Source organism: Phaenicophaeus curvirostris, chromosome 2, assembly GCF_032191515.1.
Source record: "Phaenicophaeus curvirostris isolate KB17595 chromosome 2, BPBGC_Pcur_1.0, whole genome shotgun sequence".
NCBI classification, from domain to species: domain Eukaryota; kingdom Metazoa; phylum Chordata; class Aves; order Cuculiformes; family Cuculidae; genus Phaenicophaeus; species Phaenicophaeus curvirostris.
The window spans coordinates 51,217,578-51,234,172 of NC_091393.1; the positions used below are offsets into that span (position 1 = coordinate 51,217,578).

Below are 16,595 nucleotides of genomic sequence, written 5' to 3' on the forward strand. Positions count from 1 at the left end.
AAACAAATTCGGAAGCAGCCAGGATAGCTAAGTAGCAAGTCTTCATTTTTATCCAAGTAGTTAATTTTTATAGTTCATTTTATCCAAATGAGGTAACTGTAAGTAAAGGTAAGATGAACCATTCAGACATTGGAAGGGATCTTTGCCAGGGTGTTGCGTTAGTCTCATGTCAGGTCATCCTCCAGGATACGTTAGTTCTGTAACACCTTGGGGTTTGCGCACTTCCTTTACCTTATGTCTGCCTCGTGATAGTGCTTTGCTAAGCAGCATTTGCCGTCTGTAGCTCCAGATGGTTGCAACCAGCTAGGCTGATGCCATTCCATCAATTGGCTGACATTGGTTAGAACAGATGGCATGTCCTCTTTTTTCTTATCTTTACCTCCTTGGCAGTCTATTGTTTTATTCTGCCTCACATAAAAATCACAGGTCAAAACATGGCTGCTTTGTTGTATTCAGTGTAATAAGGTTCAACCTGATCCTGGGTGATTTTTCTTGCAGGAAGACTTCCTTGGAAAAAAGCTTTTTCAGTCTGGTCTTCGTGCACCTGAGAATATGTGTTCATGTCCCAGTTGGTCTTAGCAGGTTCTCAGAGACCCACTGTGATAATACGTGACTTCTAGGAAGCCTGTAGAGAAGTGGATACTTTGCTTCCATTTTCCCTGCTGTTCAGCTATTCATATCTTGGCACTTATGTGTCAGCAGGTGCGTAAAGAGCTAGGCTGTGCCAATGCCAAGATTGGCCCAGAAGAGAGACTTCTTATGGGGTACGTTACACTTGCAATATTTTTTGGCCTATCATAACCTATTTTTTTTCCTGGCCTCCGTGCACTAGTCAAATAGTCCAAGCTTATTCTGAGCAGGCACTGATAGCTATCATAACAGATGGACAAGTGTATTGGAAACCAAGAAACTATGTACTGTATGCACACTGAGGGAACAGTGTACTGGTTCAGGTCATTCACATAACTGGCTGGCCAAAGTCTGCGTGTCTGTGGTTAGAACAAGGTGCCATTGATAAACTGCAACCTCAATTTTAACTTCCAAAGTCAGAAGCATATGAAACAACTTATGTCTACTCTATTACACATAATAGCAATTTGCAGACCTTGCTATGTTTACCCCATATTTCATGCACTTTATTTTACTGACCCCCTGAATACACTATAAGATCATGGACCACGTAGGTTTGAACGTAACTCAATACGACCCTGCTGATTTCAGTGAAAGTCGTATCTGTTGCCTCTTAAAGTTGGACTTGTCACCACTGCGTGGAAATCCCCTGAAAATGGTTATTGAAAAGCTCCTAGTCCAGGCATTGGCTTTTGCTGCTTTAAACAATAAGCCTTTTGTTACTAGAAAACTATGACTCAAATTCAAGGTAAGAAAGCAGTTGGTTTTTAATTAGAATATTACTCACTTTGTTCTTTCCCCTGCTAAGGTAAGCTAAGACTATTTTTGTAAGTTTTTGTGGTTTTGTATTACCTTTGCTTTTCAGATATCGGGATATCTTTAAAGAATTTGTGCACACTTTGGCAAAAATTTAGCCTAGCGCAAACTTTATCTGAGCCATCTGTCCTCTCCTTAGCCTAGGGGAAATAATAGCCTTTCTCTGGACTCCTGGTAAATAGCCTCTGAGAAGAATCAAGCCATGTTTCACATTGACAAACAAGCAGGACACTAGACCTCTTTTCTGTGGATCACATTCTATGAATTGTGTACAGAGTAATAAAAAGGTTAAATTTTTTTTAAACAATACTGTTTTGATGGCTGACATGAAAAACTGCAAAGATGAGTTTATAGGCTCCTGTTCAGGGATGAGTCATGGAATGCTTTGTGTTGGAAAATGCCAGCTCATGTTGAGCTTCTCATCCAAGCATATCCAAGTCTTTCTCTTCAGGGCTACTCTCAATCCATTCTCCAACCAACCTCTATTCGTAGTTAGGATTGCCCTGAGCCATGTGCAGGACCTTGCACTTGGCCTCGCTGAACTTTGTGAGGTTCACACAGGCCTGTCTCTTAAACCCATCAAGGTCCCTCTGGATGGCATCCCTTCCCTCCAGCCTGTCAGTAGCACCACATGGCTTGGTGGCATCGACAAACTTACTGAGGATGCACTCAATCCCACGGTCCATGTCTGCAACAAAGATATTGAACAACTGGTCCCAATACAAACCCCTGAGGAATGCCACATGTCACTGGAATGTTTCGTGTTTATGTGTTTTATGAATCTCAAGTGATATTTTACCTGATTTTCCTTTTCTTTTTTATCCTGTTAGAGGTAAAAGTTTATTTATGTGCCACATCTGCTACTAAAGTATAATACTCAGTTGTAATTTGGCCACAGGCATGTAAGTCAAAAAAATGAGGGTTTTTTTTCCAGGCTGCAAGTCAAGAAAAAAAAAAAAGAATAGGAAGAGAAGTTAAAAATCCTACGAATGTGAAGAATAATCCTCACACTGTTGATTAAAGCAGGATTTGGTCAAAGAACAATAATGTCTGTGTCTGTCCATATATCATTTGCTAAATGCCCTGTTTTGCTATCTGAAATGTGTAGCTAATTGTTTGGAAGCATATGTTTTGAAATGTCTGTCTTTTTTTTTTTTTTCTTCTTAGTTTGTTGTGACGATGTTTTGGAGCATCTATATCTATGACAGGGAACTGGTTTACCCAAAGCTGCTTGATAATTTTATACCAGCGTGGCTAAATCATGGAATGGTGAGTAAAGTAATGGAAACACTTCCTTGCCTAAACAAAAGGGTAGGACAGTGATTTCCCTGTGCATGACTCTGCATACACTTAGAGCTAATTCCCTCAGAAGTTGTTAAGGAATGTTGTTTGCAAGCAAGAATAACATCTTTCTTTCCTTAACTCTTTGAGTTATACTTGAATCCCTATTAGGTTGTAACTGGAGATTTGAACTTGTGTGTCCTACATCCCAAGCTAGTTGAGGGCATTGGCTGTTTTCTGTGATAAGGTACATTTCCCAGAGCAATGTCACTCTAGTCATGAGGAAGTTTAAGCAAGAGAGACTTTTCCACAAAACAGAAGTTCTGAATGGAATGTACCTTGCTCTAAACTGACAGCAACACTTAATGGAATGATTCTTTACCATTCTACCAAAGTATAATTTGTGATGAAAATGTTTAGGTTAAAATGGTTGTTCAAAAATCTCAATATGCTTTTTGGCCTTATATGTTTTCAGAAAAAAAAAATGAAATAATTACTCAGGTAAATGAGACTTGTGTTGCAGAACCTGAATCAGGGTATTTTTAATAATGTGAGATTACATGCATTAATGCAAAGTTTCAAAATTGCTGCACTGGTAATCATAAACATAGTTTCTTGAGAAGAACCATGACCTTTTCATCCTTCTGTAGTATGTTAAGTCACACATTCTTTCTCTCAACTATATGCTTAAATGCTAAGGAAAAGATCAGGCCACACTTTGCAGTCAGGTACTTACTAATATTTATGCAGCATTGGGAGCTGAAAGGCATTGTGTTAGCTTCTCTAGTTGCATCTGTGCAAAATGTTTCATTATTACTTTATTTTCCATATCAAGGCATGGCAAACCGTTTGGCCCTGCTGTTCATCAGTAGGTGACAGCAGAGCCCATCCTTCAGGGTGTACATATTGTATCACTACAGCAGGTCAGGATTTGTCCAGTGCTGCTGGGCTTGATAAATTGATCCTTTGTGAGGTGGGGCAGATAGCGCTGCTATTTATTTATTCCCTAAATTGTATGTTAAAGGAACAGTATGAGAGTTGCTGCTGACAAGAGAAGCATCAGCTTCTGCTAGAAAACTGTACTTTTTTACGCTGTTTTGAAAGGAACGGCGGGATATTATGTGTGCGTAGAGCTGAGGAAAGTGATGACTCCTACTGTGTTTGTTCAGACTGTCCTCCCTTGAGTTTTGCAGTTACAAACTGAACACTTGGAAACACTGTCAAGCCATACATACATTGATTTTTTTTTCCCACACAACGTCAGTGCCAGCTCTGATGACATTTCTTTCAGGTGACATTACACATAGTGGAAGTGCCTAACCTATAACATTTTTCATGAATGTGCACGGTGAAGCAGTTGACAACAAATGGCCCTAGGCATTCAGGAAGTCTCTGTGCCGTAACTAAAACAGGCACAGCTCTGGGGTTGTTCAGTCTGGAGAAAAGGAAGCTGAGGGGAGAACCTTATTGCTCTCTATAACTACCTGAAAGAAGGTTGTTGGTGAGGTGGGCGTTGGTCTCTTCTCCCAAAGTAGCAGTACAAGAGGGAATAGCCTCAAGTTGCAGCAGGGAAGGTTTAGACTGGGTATTAGAAAAAGTTTCTTCACCAAAGGGGTTATCAAGCATTGGAGCAGGCTGCCTGGGGAAGTGGTTGTGTCGCCATCTCTGGAAGTGTATAAAAGACATGTGGATGTTGTGCTTAGGGACATGGTTTAGTGGTGGATTTGGCAGTGTTAGGTTTATGATTGAGCTTGATGATTTTAAAGGTCTTTTCCAACAAGTTTGTGTCGCTCTGTAGAAATGTAAACTAACTGAAATATTTGAAGATGGCTTTTGTTTGAGATATTTGGACATAATAGAGTTTGCTGAAATTAGTTGCATACAAGCATCTTAGACATTGTTTTCAACTTGAAATAATGCAGAAGGCATTTTTGAAAGTGCTTAGTAAAGGAATTGTTTGCCATGTCAATCTCCATTTGTCCAAGTGTTCCTTTAGCTTGGTCACAGGGAAATCTTATGGCTGTTGGGCTTTTCACCACCTTTCAGTCTGATTCTTTCTGATGTTTTAGTCATGATTTTATCCTCACCAGCTTTCATACTAATTAATTCTGATGCATTGCCCATCGTAATATAAAGGAGTTCTTAAACTACCTTGAGAATGCTAGCCCTCACTTAGTTACAATTTTGACATGGTGAATTTTATGGAATATGATTTACCTTTGGTGAAGGGGTAGGACCTCTGGGAATACAGTTTTTGGAAAGTTCAGATTCTTGGCTATTGTTTTGTATTGAAATAAACATTTGTTCCTGTATTTCCTGCACTTTTTGACAGCAGCTGTGTACATTCAGTGATAATTTTTCTGAATGCAGGGATAGCTGTGCTGGAGCCTAGTACTGTATAGCAAAACTCACACTAGAGATTTATTACCCTTCGCAGAGTGACATCTGTCAGTGAGAGGTGGGTCCTCTTTTTTCTTCTCCCCCTTCCCCATCTCTTCTCTGCAGTTACAGCATTATCTAATGTTAAAAAAAACTGTTTTATGACATACACAGTAACATTTTGCTAAAACTCAGAGAAATCGCTCCTTCATAGCAACACTTTTTCAACATCTAAAAATTCCTGTCTAGAAGTGGAAAACATAAGGGAAATGAACTACAGAGCTGTGCAATCCCACTACCAAGTCAATCTTAATATTGTTTATAAAATTTTGTAGAAATGGAGGGAGGCTCATCTTGTGCACAAAGATAAAAACCACAAACCATTTACTATAAAGTTGCATACTGTGTCAAGAACTGTGTTTCTATTATTTATGTATATGTATACACACCGTAGTAGTGTCTGTTGTGTAGTAAATGGTGTCTTGTGGTACCAGATGGTACCTCACACACACAGATTCATACACCTGTGAAAGGCATCATTAATAGAGTTGTACTGTGCCGTAAAATTGATATATCTCATCATTTCAGTCAGTTGATTCATCCATAACCAAGGGTATCACTGTGACTTGAGAAATGACCTGGGGAAATAAATGGCAAGGTTGCTGTCAGTTTCAGCAGGACAAGGATTTCATCTCTGTTTATGATGTGAAGAAGCACATCTGAGTAACTGAGGTTAAGCTTCTGTCAGTAGAAATGATGACCTGTCTAAGGAGAGCTGTTGGAGGACAGGGCAGTGATTGAGCCTAGGTCTGTTCATGAAGTGTCAAGTTCACTTCCTGTATTTATTAGTTATGCAGATGAATTAATCTTTGCTGGCTACAGTTCTAGTAGCCACATTACCGAACTATTGCATTGAAGATGTCTGTTGCATTCCTTAGGCTGTCCTACACTTTGGATCCATATCCATCTTTAATTCCACAGGCATACTTTCCATGGAGAATACTATTCCCCATTTTCTGGTGGCTGCCTATCTGATCTCTATCAATATTAGGAATTTTTAATTAAAGGCTAACCTTCAATGTTTAAAACTAGTGTGTAATAGTAATAGGATTTTTATCAGCTCTTTCATTACACGTTTTTGTGTTGGGACTGGACCAGACAATGCATGGATAATGTTTGTTTACAAAAGTTATATTCTCTTCAGTCCTAGTGCAGACTATGAAACTAGAGGTTACCCCTATTCCAATAGATGCCCACATAAACAGATCTGTAGACTGAATTAATTTAAGCTCGAGCATTGCTGATTTTGAGCAAGATTACACGGCAGGGCTGCATACAATATCTGTCCAAGTTAGCATACCATTTCAGCAAGAGTCCTTTTTTGTTTTTCATAGACACTGTCCCAAATTCTTCCTAAAAATGTGAATCATCTGTTTGTGGCAAGGAAAGTAAAATACAGATATAGATATTACTTGCTTAGAAATTTAATGGCTTTAGAGGTCAGAAACAAAAGATTATCTTCAAATGAAAGCTCTAGAGGAGAGGTCATGGAAGGGGGGAAGGGGAATGTGCTGTGCCTCTGCAGAGTTGGAAAATTGATTATTGTATGGGTTCTGTGCCACTAGAATCTATAATATGTGACCTCTTCCAGTTTTGTTCTATATTCTTTTTATGCTGCTTTAGGGAAACAAAGGTATTCCTAGAAAGCCAATACCCTCTGTCTCTCTATTCGGAAGAATGCACAAAAACCAGGACAAATAGCAGATGAAGACAAGTTATGGAGAGGAAGGAGCCTGTCCAAGTGATACATCTCTACTTATTTCATAAGTTGGCTCTCTTTTCTTATTGTTGGCTGCTCAGCTGGAAAGCTCAGCCCACTGAAGAGTGGTACTGAGTCCTTCTGGCCATCTTTCCAATAGTTGTACTTCCTGGCAGCTTTGTCTTAGGTCCAGTGGCCTTGGAATGTTTGTTCCTTTGTTTCTCTGGTGGAAGGGTTTTTCCCTTGATGATTGAACAAATGGAAAAATAGAAAAGCCATGCTAAGAGTAAAATTCATAGTAACTTGACATATAGATTTGAAGGTCCAAAACTGGTGAAATTTTTGTCAAACCCTTCTCTCCATTGTTAGTCAGGTCAGTTGCTGCACTGTGCTCGCTCTGATGTACAAACAAGGAGATATCCTTTCTTTCAGCAGAGTGTTTCCATCTAGTGTGTTGCCCTAAAAATGCTTTTCAGAAATTACTCATTTGAAGCACTGCATTATACTTCTTGAGGATGTTTTCCTAATACAGCAACATCCCATGCACAGGCTATTTTTGTAAAGCGTACTGCACCTTGGTAATGCCTTATGCTTAACGTCTAGGAGGTACTTACCCTATTTCTGTGATCTGTTTCTAAATCTGAATAAGACTTTCAGTGATATTCCAGCTCAAGAGCTCTTCTTAATTTATTTTCCTGTGGTGGGGATGAATAGAGTCTCCAGTGCTCCAGGAAGGAGTTCCCACTTGTTACATAACTTGCAAAGTTTTGTGGTAAAAATCAGGTGAAAAATTGTAATTTAATTTCCAACATAATACCCACTACTAGATGGCTAATATTTAAACATCTATCTGATGGAAAGAATAGCAATTAAAGCTAGTTGCCTGGGGTCTCAGAATATTTGTAAAACCCATGAAAATAATATTGGATTTGTACATTCTTTGCATGTTAATGCTGCAGTTACGTGGTTCTGTCTGATCTCTCTCCTCATTATCTGCCAGTTTCACCACTGGAGCGTGAATACAGTGCTATCAATTATCCCCCCCCGCTTGGGGGGGGAAAAAAACAGCAGCAGCTTAAAAGACTTCTAAAAATTTTCTTTTACTTACGTGAAGGGCTTGGAAATTGGTAGCGTATCAAAACCTGTGATAGCATAGCACCTGAAAACTGAGAGGCTGCTAGATAAGGAAGACTGAATTATCTGAGTGGCATCCTCTGGGAGCATTAGAAAAACTCCTATACCTAATACAGTAACAACACAGCAGTTTTCATGAAGTAGGAAGCTGGCCTTAACAATGTTCTGTGAGAGGAGACTCAACAGGCTAAGGTGAAGACAGCTTTCTAACTGAACACGGATGCCTAATGTTTATAATTATTTGCTGTTTCCAGCAGTCTAGAGAAAACATGCACACAGGCTGCTCCTGGTAAAATGAGCCCAGTGTGTATTAATCAGGGACCTTTTCTAAAATATCTCTGACTACTTAGTAACGGCTAAACACACAAGCCCTATTCTAGATGTGTGCATTGCAAATGAAAAGTCTGAAAGCTGAAATCCCCAGGTGAGATATTTTTGAAGTTTTTCCTTCTTCTGTTGACAAGGTCACGTAACTCGGTCTGTTAGCACAGAGGATGAGAGTATGTAGTGTCAACACCAAGTCACAGGAGTGACTGCCAAAGGAGGGGAGAAGGGGATTCAGTCAGAGAGAGCACGAAAAAAGAGGTTAGGGAAAGATAGCTGTATGAGAGGAAAAGACAGGCAGGAGGAAAAGAGACAAAACAAAAAGTCAACTGTTACTGTTCCAATTCCTGCCTAAGAAGACGAAAAGAAAAACCAGAAGAGATGAGGCAAGTGAAAAGGAGCCACAGAATAGTGTAGACAATCTGGAAGTGATAATCTGAATGATAAAGAGGACCTGGAGAGGGAAGGATGAGGAAAGGCTAAGCAAGGAAATAAGGAAACATAAGAAAGAGGAAATGAAGAATATGTTTTCTTACCATATCTTTCTGTCACTTCCCTGGGAAGACTTCCCTGAGATCTGTGAATTAGAGGAGTCAAGAGCAAGGAGATGGCTTATTGATGCTGCTGTGAGAGAAGAATGGTTTCTGTTGCTGTTGGATATAGATTTACAGGGTAGACGAAGTATACTTGCACAGTGACATGCCAGGAGCTTCAAATCCTTGTAAAATGTTTAGGAGTAAAACCACCTGCAACCATGCACGTTTAGGAGTAAAACCACCTGCAACCATGCAACCGTATGACGCTTGTGTTCATATAAATTGTATCTGCGGACTACCTGTAGAAAGACATTGGTGTCTTTGCATCTGTCTGTATTTTTATCTGGCAATGCCGTGCAGTATCTCGGCTGTCTGTTTAACCCTCAAAACTTCAGTCCTGCTGTTGAGAACAGGCTTGTTCAGAGTTTGCCTAATTTTTTCATATCAGCTGTGAAGTGTGGGTTGCATTAAAACAGATACGCTGTTTGCTAGGGGTTGCAGGAGTGCTGGAATATCATGTATTTGAAGCACCACAGGTGAGAAGGCATACTGGTCGGTATTTAAAAACACCTTGCTTTAATAGACAAAGCTAGGTGTAAGTGTGTATGTAACATTTATGGTAATAGTAATAATACTGATAATATAAGCCCCAAACCAGGTTTTCAGCTGAAGTCACTCTTACAAAAGTTTGGTAAAGTGATTGCTATGGGCACAAAACGAATTAGCAAAGAAAAGCCCCCAAAGATCACAGCAAAGGGAACCTTAGCCTGTCTGCCTTTCTCTGGGTGTGGAGCATGTTTTCCAAGAAGCAGGGCTTGGCCCTGGACTGCTAGGTCTGTTTATTAAACCAGCAGCAGTGTGGGATGGAAACACATTTGGTTTGTTCCCATAATTCTGACAAAATTAGGAATGCTGGTTTTGTTTTAACGTTCATTTTCTGTGCAGCTTATATTGCTCACTGTAGTCATTGCTGGCGCTGCACACAACTCTTGCTGGTGCATTTTTTGGTGCTACTACACAATTTACCTGATACATGGTTTGCAGGTTATAGATGTAAATAAAAGTTCAAGTTTAAAATCAATGCTAAAGACATTAATAACTGGTTCACATTTTTGATAAAAATCTAATTATCCTCTCTTCTGTCACAGCTGGAATCAGACACTTGTTTTAAGTTTTGACATAACAGATTTTTGTTTCTTTCCTGTTGTTTTTTCCCAGGTAACATAGGCAGATATTCGAATCAAATAGTAAATGATATATTACTATGAGTAATGTTGAGTATATTCAAATAGTACCTTTTATTAAGAAAAGAGAACAAACATTGATGTATCAGGGGGAGGATTGCTAATTTTTAATATGTTAAAGAAAGTTTAATATGTCAGCTGCTAGCTACAGGTTGTGTACTCTAGAGCAGTCCATATACAAGTCATCCTTCAGGCAATCACTGCAAAAAGCTTTGCCTTTTTAGCAGGCCATGCAAATACAAGGAAGGATGCAAATATCTATCTATTTGAAGATATAGTAATTTAATATGCATTTATTGTCTTTATGTATTTAAGGGACTATACATTGCCTTATTATTACAGTGTTATGTATCCTTGGACACACTGGTTACCATTCATTAGCGCTTATTCAGATAAGAAATAGAATATACATGCAAGAAAAGTGGGATTGTACTATATTGTACCACTTCACTAAACTGTACTGTTAGTATTCACACATGTGGCAAATATGACTTAATCAGACCACAAATATTTTGCAGCATTCCATGGTATCTCATTTATTTGTTTAATTTGCCGCTATAGCAACTGGATTCCATCCTTTTAGATTCATTTTTTTCACAGACCTATGATCTGCTTGGTTGAAGCTTGGCAGACAGCTTTTCCTTCAATTGAAGACATATGCAGTAACTCAGTGACCAGATTTTTACCTATTTATCATTGTTGGAAAGTGGTTTATTTCACATGGACACAATACCAGAAGAATCAGCAGACCTGGTGAAGGGAGTCTGAGCCCAAAAGCTTATATGCTTTTTCCAGCCCTTGTAGTTGGTGGAATGAAAAATATTGCTTCTTCCCTGTATCCTGAGATCATTATCACTACAGGAATGCTAATACAGGGAAATATTTTGACATTATTTTTGTAACAAATCACCACTTTTTAAAAGTAAATTTTTTTCTTTGTTAATTGCTGTCTTTTTACATGTCTTCATATTTGGAAACAGACATCATTTCTGCAAAAATCATTTCGTATTCAGATGATTAATATGTTGAGGTAGTGCCACAACAGTAATATTTTATACATGCTGATTGGCAGAAATCACGAATTTGGGGATGACCTTGGGAATTTTCCTCATGGTGGGCTATGAGCTTTGACATAATCCGATGGCTGCCCCACTGTTCAGTTTAATCCCCATATTTTTACTTTCCCACAAAGATACAAAATAAGTAAAAGAAGTGTACAGCTTTAGTAACTCCTCAGATACAAGAGACTCAAATTCATGATGCAGCATGAATGATGTTTCTGACAGGTGTGTAAGTCATTACTATTAGTCATGCATGTCTATAATTATTGCTTTTTACTCTTGGACATTTACCTAAAGCACCAAAGTCCCAGCCTGGTGCCCTGCTCAGGAAAAGCTATCAACTTTCAGAGTTGTCTGTTTCTCTCAGAGAGACAGTAAGGATGACTAAGGGGATGCATCCTCTGACACCACAGTTACCTGAGCAGCAGAAAGCTCAGACCATGGAAAAACAGCCTAGGGCATAAAGGTGTCTCAAAATGGCAAAAGGCAGATGAATGGTCAATACATCCTCTTACATCTTTGTTGCAATACTAATTGGTATTCTTTAACTCTTCTCAGCTTGCTTTCTCTTCAAAACAAGTAACACTGAATATTTGAAGTCCTGTTTAAACCCTGTTTTTTAATTTCCATTTTATTTCTAGTTCTGCTACTGTTTTACTGAATAATCCGAGAGAAGTTATGTAGTGTTTGATCAAAAGCATTTTTTATAAGTCTTAATTAGCTTATGTCTGCTGATTTTGTGAGGCTTTGTAATGATATTTAGAAAAACAGTGTAGCCTGTTGGTGGATTTATAGCACTGTGCCTGGTTCTGGTTATGAAGTATCCCAGGCAGGGCTGCTGCTGCGCCAAACCAGACTGCATGTGCCTGCACTCTGCTCTTCACTGTGCTGGGGGCTTGCTGGGGGCTTGGAGGTGTTTCCCTTTCGTGTGCGTCAGCATCCTGTTCATTCAGTTGCAATGAAGAGGCAAATTGCCTTTTGCAAATTATTTTGAGGATGCAAATGCAGCTAAGAGTTAGAATACTGTTGTCCGTTCCTCTGCAGAACAAATGCAACCTCTACTTTAAATAATAACATTACTTATGGTTATATACCAGATGTACTGCTCCTGGTGTCTCATAAAGTACTGTAAGGTGACATGGCGCATGTTATAGAAAGTTCAGATATACCTAGAAAGGAAATTCTTCTATATCAAAAATGGCCGTAATATTCAAATCACATCCTTAAGTTTGTTTCCCACAGGAAGCAATCATAGGACTTGTAGCTTTTTATTCTGTTACTTTGAGCTTTACGAGCTTCTGTAAACCCTGTATACAAGCTCCAACTTGCTGAGTCACTACCATGTACATTTTTGTGGCTTCTTTTGCAAATAGAGTATGCAATGTAGATTTTTTTTTATGAATTATTTATGGGAAAGATGAAATATGTGTGTGGATCTACTGAACTTTGTATTTTAAAGCAGTTTTTAGAACAAAGAAATGGGAAATTATATCATTTTTGATAAAGGAAGTATCCATTAAAAAGATCTTTTTACTAATACACAGATTTAGTGATATTTCCATATTTCCATTAACAAACAAAATTGTGTTGGCTGCAAGTTGTTTAAAAGTACATATAGCTGCAAATCATTTTGGAAGGTGAATGTATGTATGTTTAGATCAGACAGTAAGGTGGATGACATTTTGGTCTTTGCTCCTGAAGCAGTGGAATGAAAGTTGAAAAAGTAGAGGGAATTTGAAGGAGAAAGAAATGCGTATGTCAGAAGCTAAAAGAAAAGGTGATATCTTTAGAGGTTAGTAAGGAGGAAAAGACAGGGAGCAAAGTAGAGGAAACCAAATACTGAAATTAAGAGGTGATAATAGTAGTCAGCTGGACAGAGCCGTAGAACACAGAGGTGATAATTGTGTGTACTGTACATCACTGACCAGAAGCTTGAAAGGGAAGTTTAAAGTACCCAGGGTATATTGAAAATGTGACCCTTCATTTATTCTATATGCAGAAATTTGGCTTCATTTGGTTTCATTGTGACCACTATGCAAGATAACTCTTCGCAAAACATTTTTTTTTCCTATGTTTATGTGTATGCAGAAGTCAGAGGAGTGTCCTGCTTTGTACACTGACTGCATCTAATATCCCCAGAGTTGGTGGAACTTTAGATGTTACCCTTGTTTGCCCAAAAGCGTGCTACTGTGCCTCCTGCAGTTTTATTCTCTATGGTATCAGTTTGGTAGGATTACTCTATTTAGTGTGTATGTATAGTAATATATGTAGTGTCTTATGTGTATATAGTATATGTAGTAATATATCATATATATATTACTATTCATATATTAATAACAATAATGGTACCCAGTACCATTTTCAAGAACATCTATAATTTTATTTAAGCTAAGCACTGTTGATACAGATAAGAAATGTTTAGTCCTCAAATTTCTTTCAGCCTAAATGAACAGTGCAGGTAAAAACTTGTAGAAAGGAGTTGCTATTAATATTTTCCCCATGCTACAGACGAGAAACTAAAACATGGAATTTATGGTTTGCCTGAGGCTATAGGCGGTTTGTTAAAGATGGAACTGCAAAGTGAATCTGTGTTTGCTTTGTTAGCCAGTGCTTTTATTAAGAAATGATCCTCTCTGGCCAAACCAGGCAAAAAAGACAAATCCACAGCAAATGAACAAGTGCTCACTTGGGTTTCAAACTCATGCTCTACTGGAAGGAAGAAGTGACTCAATTTTTGAATAGAGATGTTGCTCAAAGTCCTGCCTCACTTAGTTACAATAGGCGTTTCATTATTTTCATTTTGTTTACATTGCTGGAAGCACAGGTTCATCTCACTAACTGCTTTTGTGTTTATGTTTTCTTTTAGTATAGCAACTACTGTCAACTTTCTCCAAATAATTTGATTTGGGGCGTACCTTTTCTCTGTAAACAGAAAAATCCCTTAGGTTTTCATTCCTTCTCTGAAGATGATTGATTTGAGAAGAGAAACTTTGATATTTCAACAGAAGGATAATTTAACAAGGATGAACTTGGAAACTGAAAAGATGTCAAAGGAGAAAAGGTGCATCTTCTCTGCCCTGTTATTTTCAATTTTTTTTTCTTTTGTTGTCCAAGAATGCTGTTGGGACTGTTAGTGAAAATCAAGAAAAGCTGATTATTTTGCTTGCAAATTTTTTAAAGATCTTTCGAAAGTCTTTTTTTATGGAGCCAAAGCTATTTTAAAAACCTTTATAGAGTTGCGTTTGCAGGTATATGGCAAGAAAAAATAAAAATATCCTTAAGATGGGAAATAATTTGTGCAAAAGTACGTCGCCGGTAGTAGCGTGTAAGGTAATAGCCATGAAGAGTTGTACTTTGATTATTTTGACTGAGGTAATAAGGAGATGTGTGTTACCTTGACAAAAAATTACACCAGAATGCACAGTGGCACAATATAGAGGCCTGCCTTCGCTTTGGGAAGTACCTTTCCTCAGGCAAGAATTCAGTGTTTACCAGCCCTGTCTCAAATCTGAACTCTACAGCTTAACTGGCAATAATACAAATATTCACAGCTGTATAAAAAATGTTATTTAGTTCACAACAGTAGCCATGGTTACCTGCATACTTTCATTGCCTTATTCCTGTGTAATTCTTTTTTTTTTCTGGAAATACCATTGCCATGTAATATAATACTGGATGGCCTCTTGGTAAGTTTTACAGTGTAAGGAAGAACATTTTGCAGTGAACTTGAAAGCATATTATATCAAATTGGCTTGTACATGGAAGATAAAAGGCAGAGAAAGACGAGTCTGAACACTCCAATGGCATTGTGACTGCAATTTCAAAATATAAATAGGAATATTAAAATGCCTTGGCATTAAAAAGTCTCTGACTGTGTTGTAACTGCACAGCATGTAAACAGGACTAGTCCCTGCTTGGTCCCCTCACAAGTGACACAGACCAGGCTGTTCCTGTCAGTACATGTTAGGATAGCAAATGATTCTCTTTTACTCTTGCAGGAAATGTGAGCCTCAGCAACCCCAAGATGTCAGAAGGGTAGGAAAGTGCTGTGCTCTTACTCCCCTCTCTCCTTAACTTCTGTCTGTATAACTCAATGCACCCAATGCAGATGTCATATACTTGAGAATCTAGTGTTTTCATTATGTTCATGGAAACTAGTCTTTAGTATTACTGCAGCAGAATTCCCAAACATATTCGAACCTTTGCCGAGGAATAAAAATAGTACTTATTATTTCCAGATACCTCAGATCAGTTTGCAAACAGATTAACTAAACTTTATAAGGATATTAATGACAGTTTACTTAGGCTTTTATAATCTGATTTTAACTAAGAGATGTGACATATATTCTGAAGGAATAAAATGACGTATCTCAATTTAACAGCAGCAACAAAAGGAATAAATGATATTTCCTTCTTTAATCTCGCTGATTTTTCAGAACTCTTGTCAGTGTAATGTTCATTACTGCTGTTGTAAAGAAAGATCTCTGGACTAAATATAAAAACTGTATCTAAAGGTTGCATTCCTCGATATTTTTGTGTAAACAGTGAAATCTCGGAATTTTATATGTAATGCATAGAGACTGAAATTAATTTCTAAAACGAAATTTAAAAATTACTAGTGTAACCTCATGAAACCTTGTTAAAAATACAATAGAGATTTAATATGCTATCCATGCGTGTTTTCAATGCGTCTCCCACTGCAAGAAGGAAGACGGCTTTAAGATGAAAATTTCTATAGCAAAGCTGGCTGTTACCACAGTCTGGCTTCTGTTACTGCAATAGCGCTGCCAGCTTGGAGTTATTTATAGGCATTAGTCTATATCTATCCATGTACACAGATCTGCTACTCTTCAGAAGTAGTTGTGCTCCTGAGGAAGCTCATCTGAGGTTTCAAACTTCGTTCCTCATTTCAGAGGCCGTTTCTTCAACTGTCCTTGTTACCAATTAGTAGGAATTTGGCAGGTGGTCTGTCCCTGTTAGAGCTCTTGCATCAGCTTCCTTGTGTTGGCCTACAAGCAGGAAGGCTCAGTTGCCGTATTTCCAAAATCTTAAAAAATACTTTCTTTCAGTACAGGACTCCATTATCTTATGATTTTCACGTCTTCTCTTCCTCTTCTTGAGTGAGAATAATACACAAAATACACTCAGTTCCATTATCTCAAAGCTACAACTTGTCTCAGTTAAAAAAAAGAATCTTCTTTGTCAAGGATCTCAGGCAAAGCTTTGCTTTTCTTCTGGCTGCATTGTTTTGGTACTGTGCATGATTTGTAGCAGAAATAAAACCTGTTCTCTTTCATTTTCCTGAGTACCTGATGATGAATGCTAGGCAATAAACCCTTTCTTCAAAAGCGAGTGCTTGCTTGGGGAAGAAGTATTGTTTAAGTTTGCTGTGCCACAGCATGGCTGGAGCTTCATGTCGTCTGCAGCATTT

The 16,595-nt window shown here is 38.3% G+C and overlaps 1 protein-coding gene across 2 annotated transcripts in view; it reads left to right on the top strand.

Annotated features, from left to right (window-relative positions):
* AIG1 (androgen induced 1) overlaps positions 1-16,595 on the top strand; it is a 125,966-nt gene that overhangs the window by 41,840 nt on the left and 67,531 nt on the right. The window contains exon 3 of one of the 2 annotated variants that reach the window (XM_069852026.1): positions 2,614-2,715. The exons of the other annotated variant lie outside the window; for it this stretch is intronic. Within the exon in view, the coding sequence (XP_069708127.1) occupies positions 2,614-2,715 (102 nt within the window). The remainder of the gene's footprint in view (positions 1-2,613; positions 2,716-16,595) is intronic. 2 annotated transcript variants of the gene reach the window in all.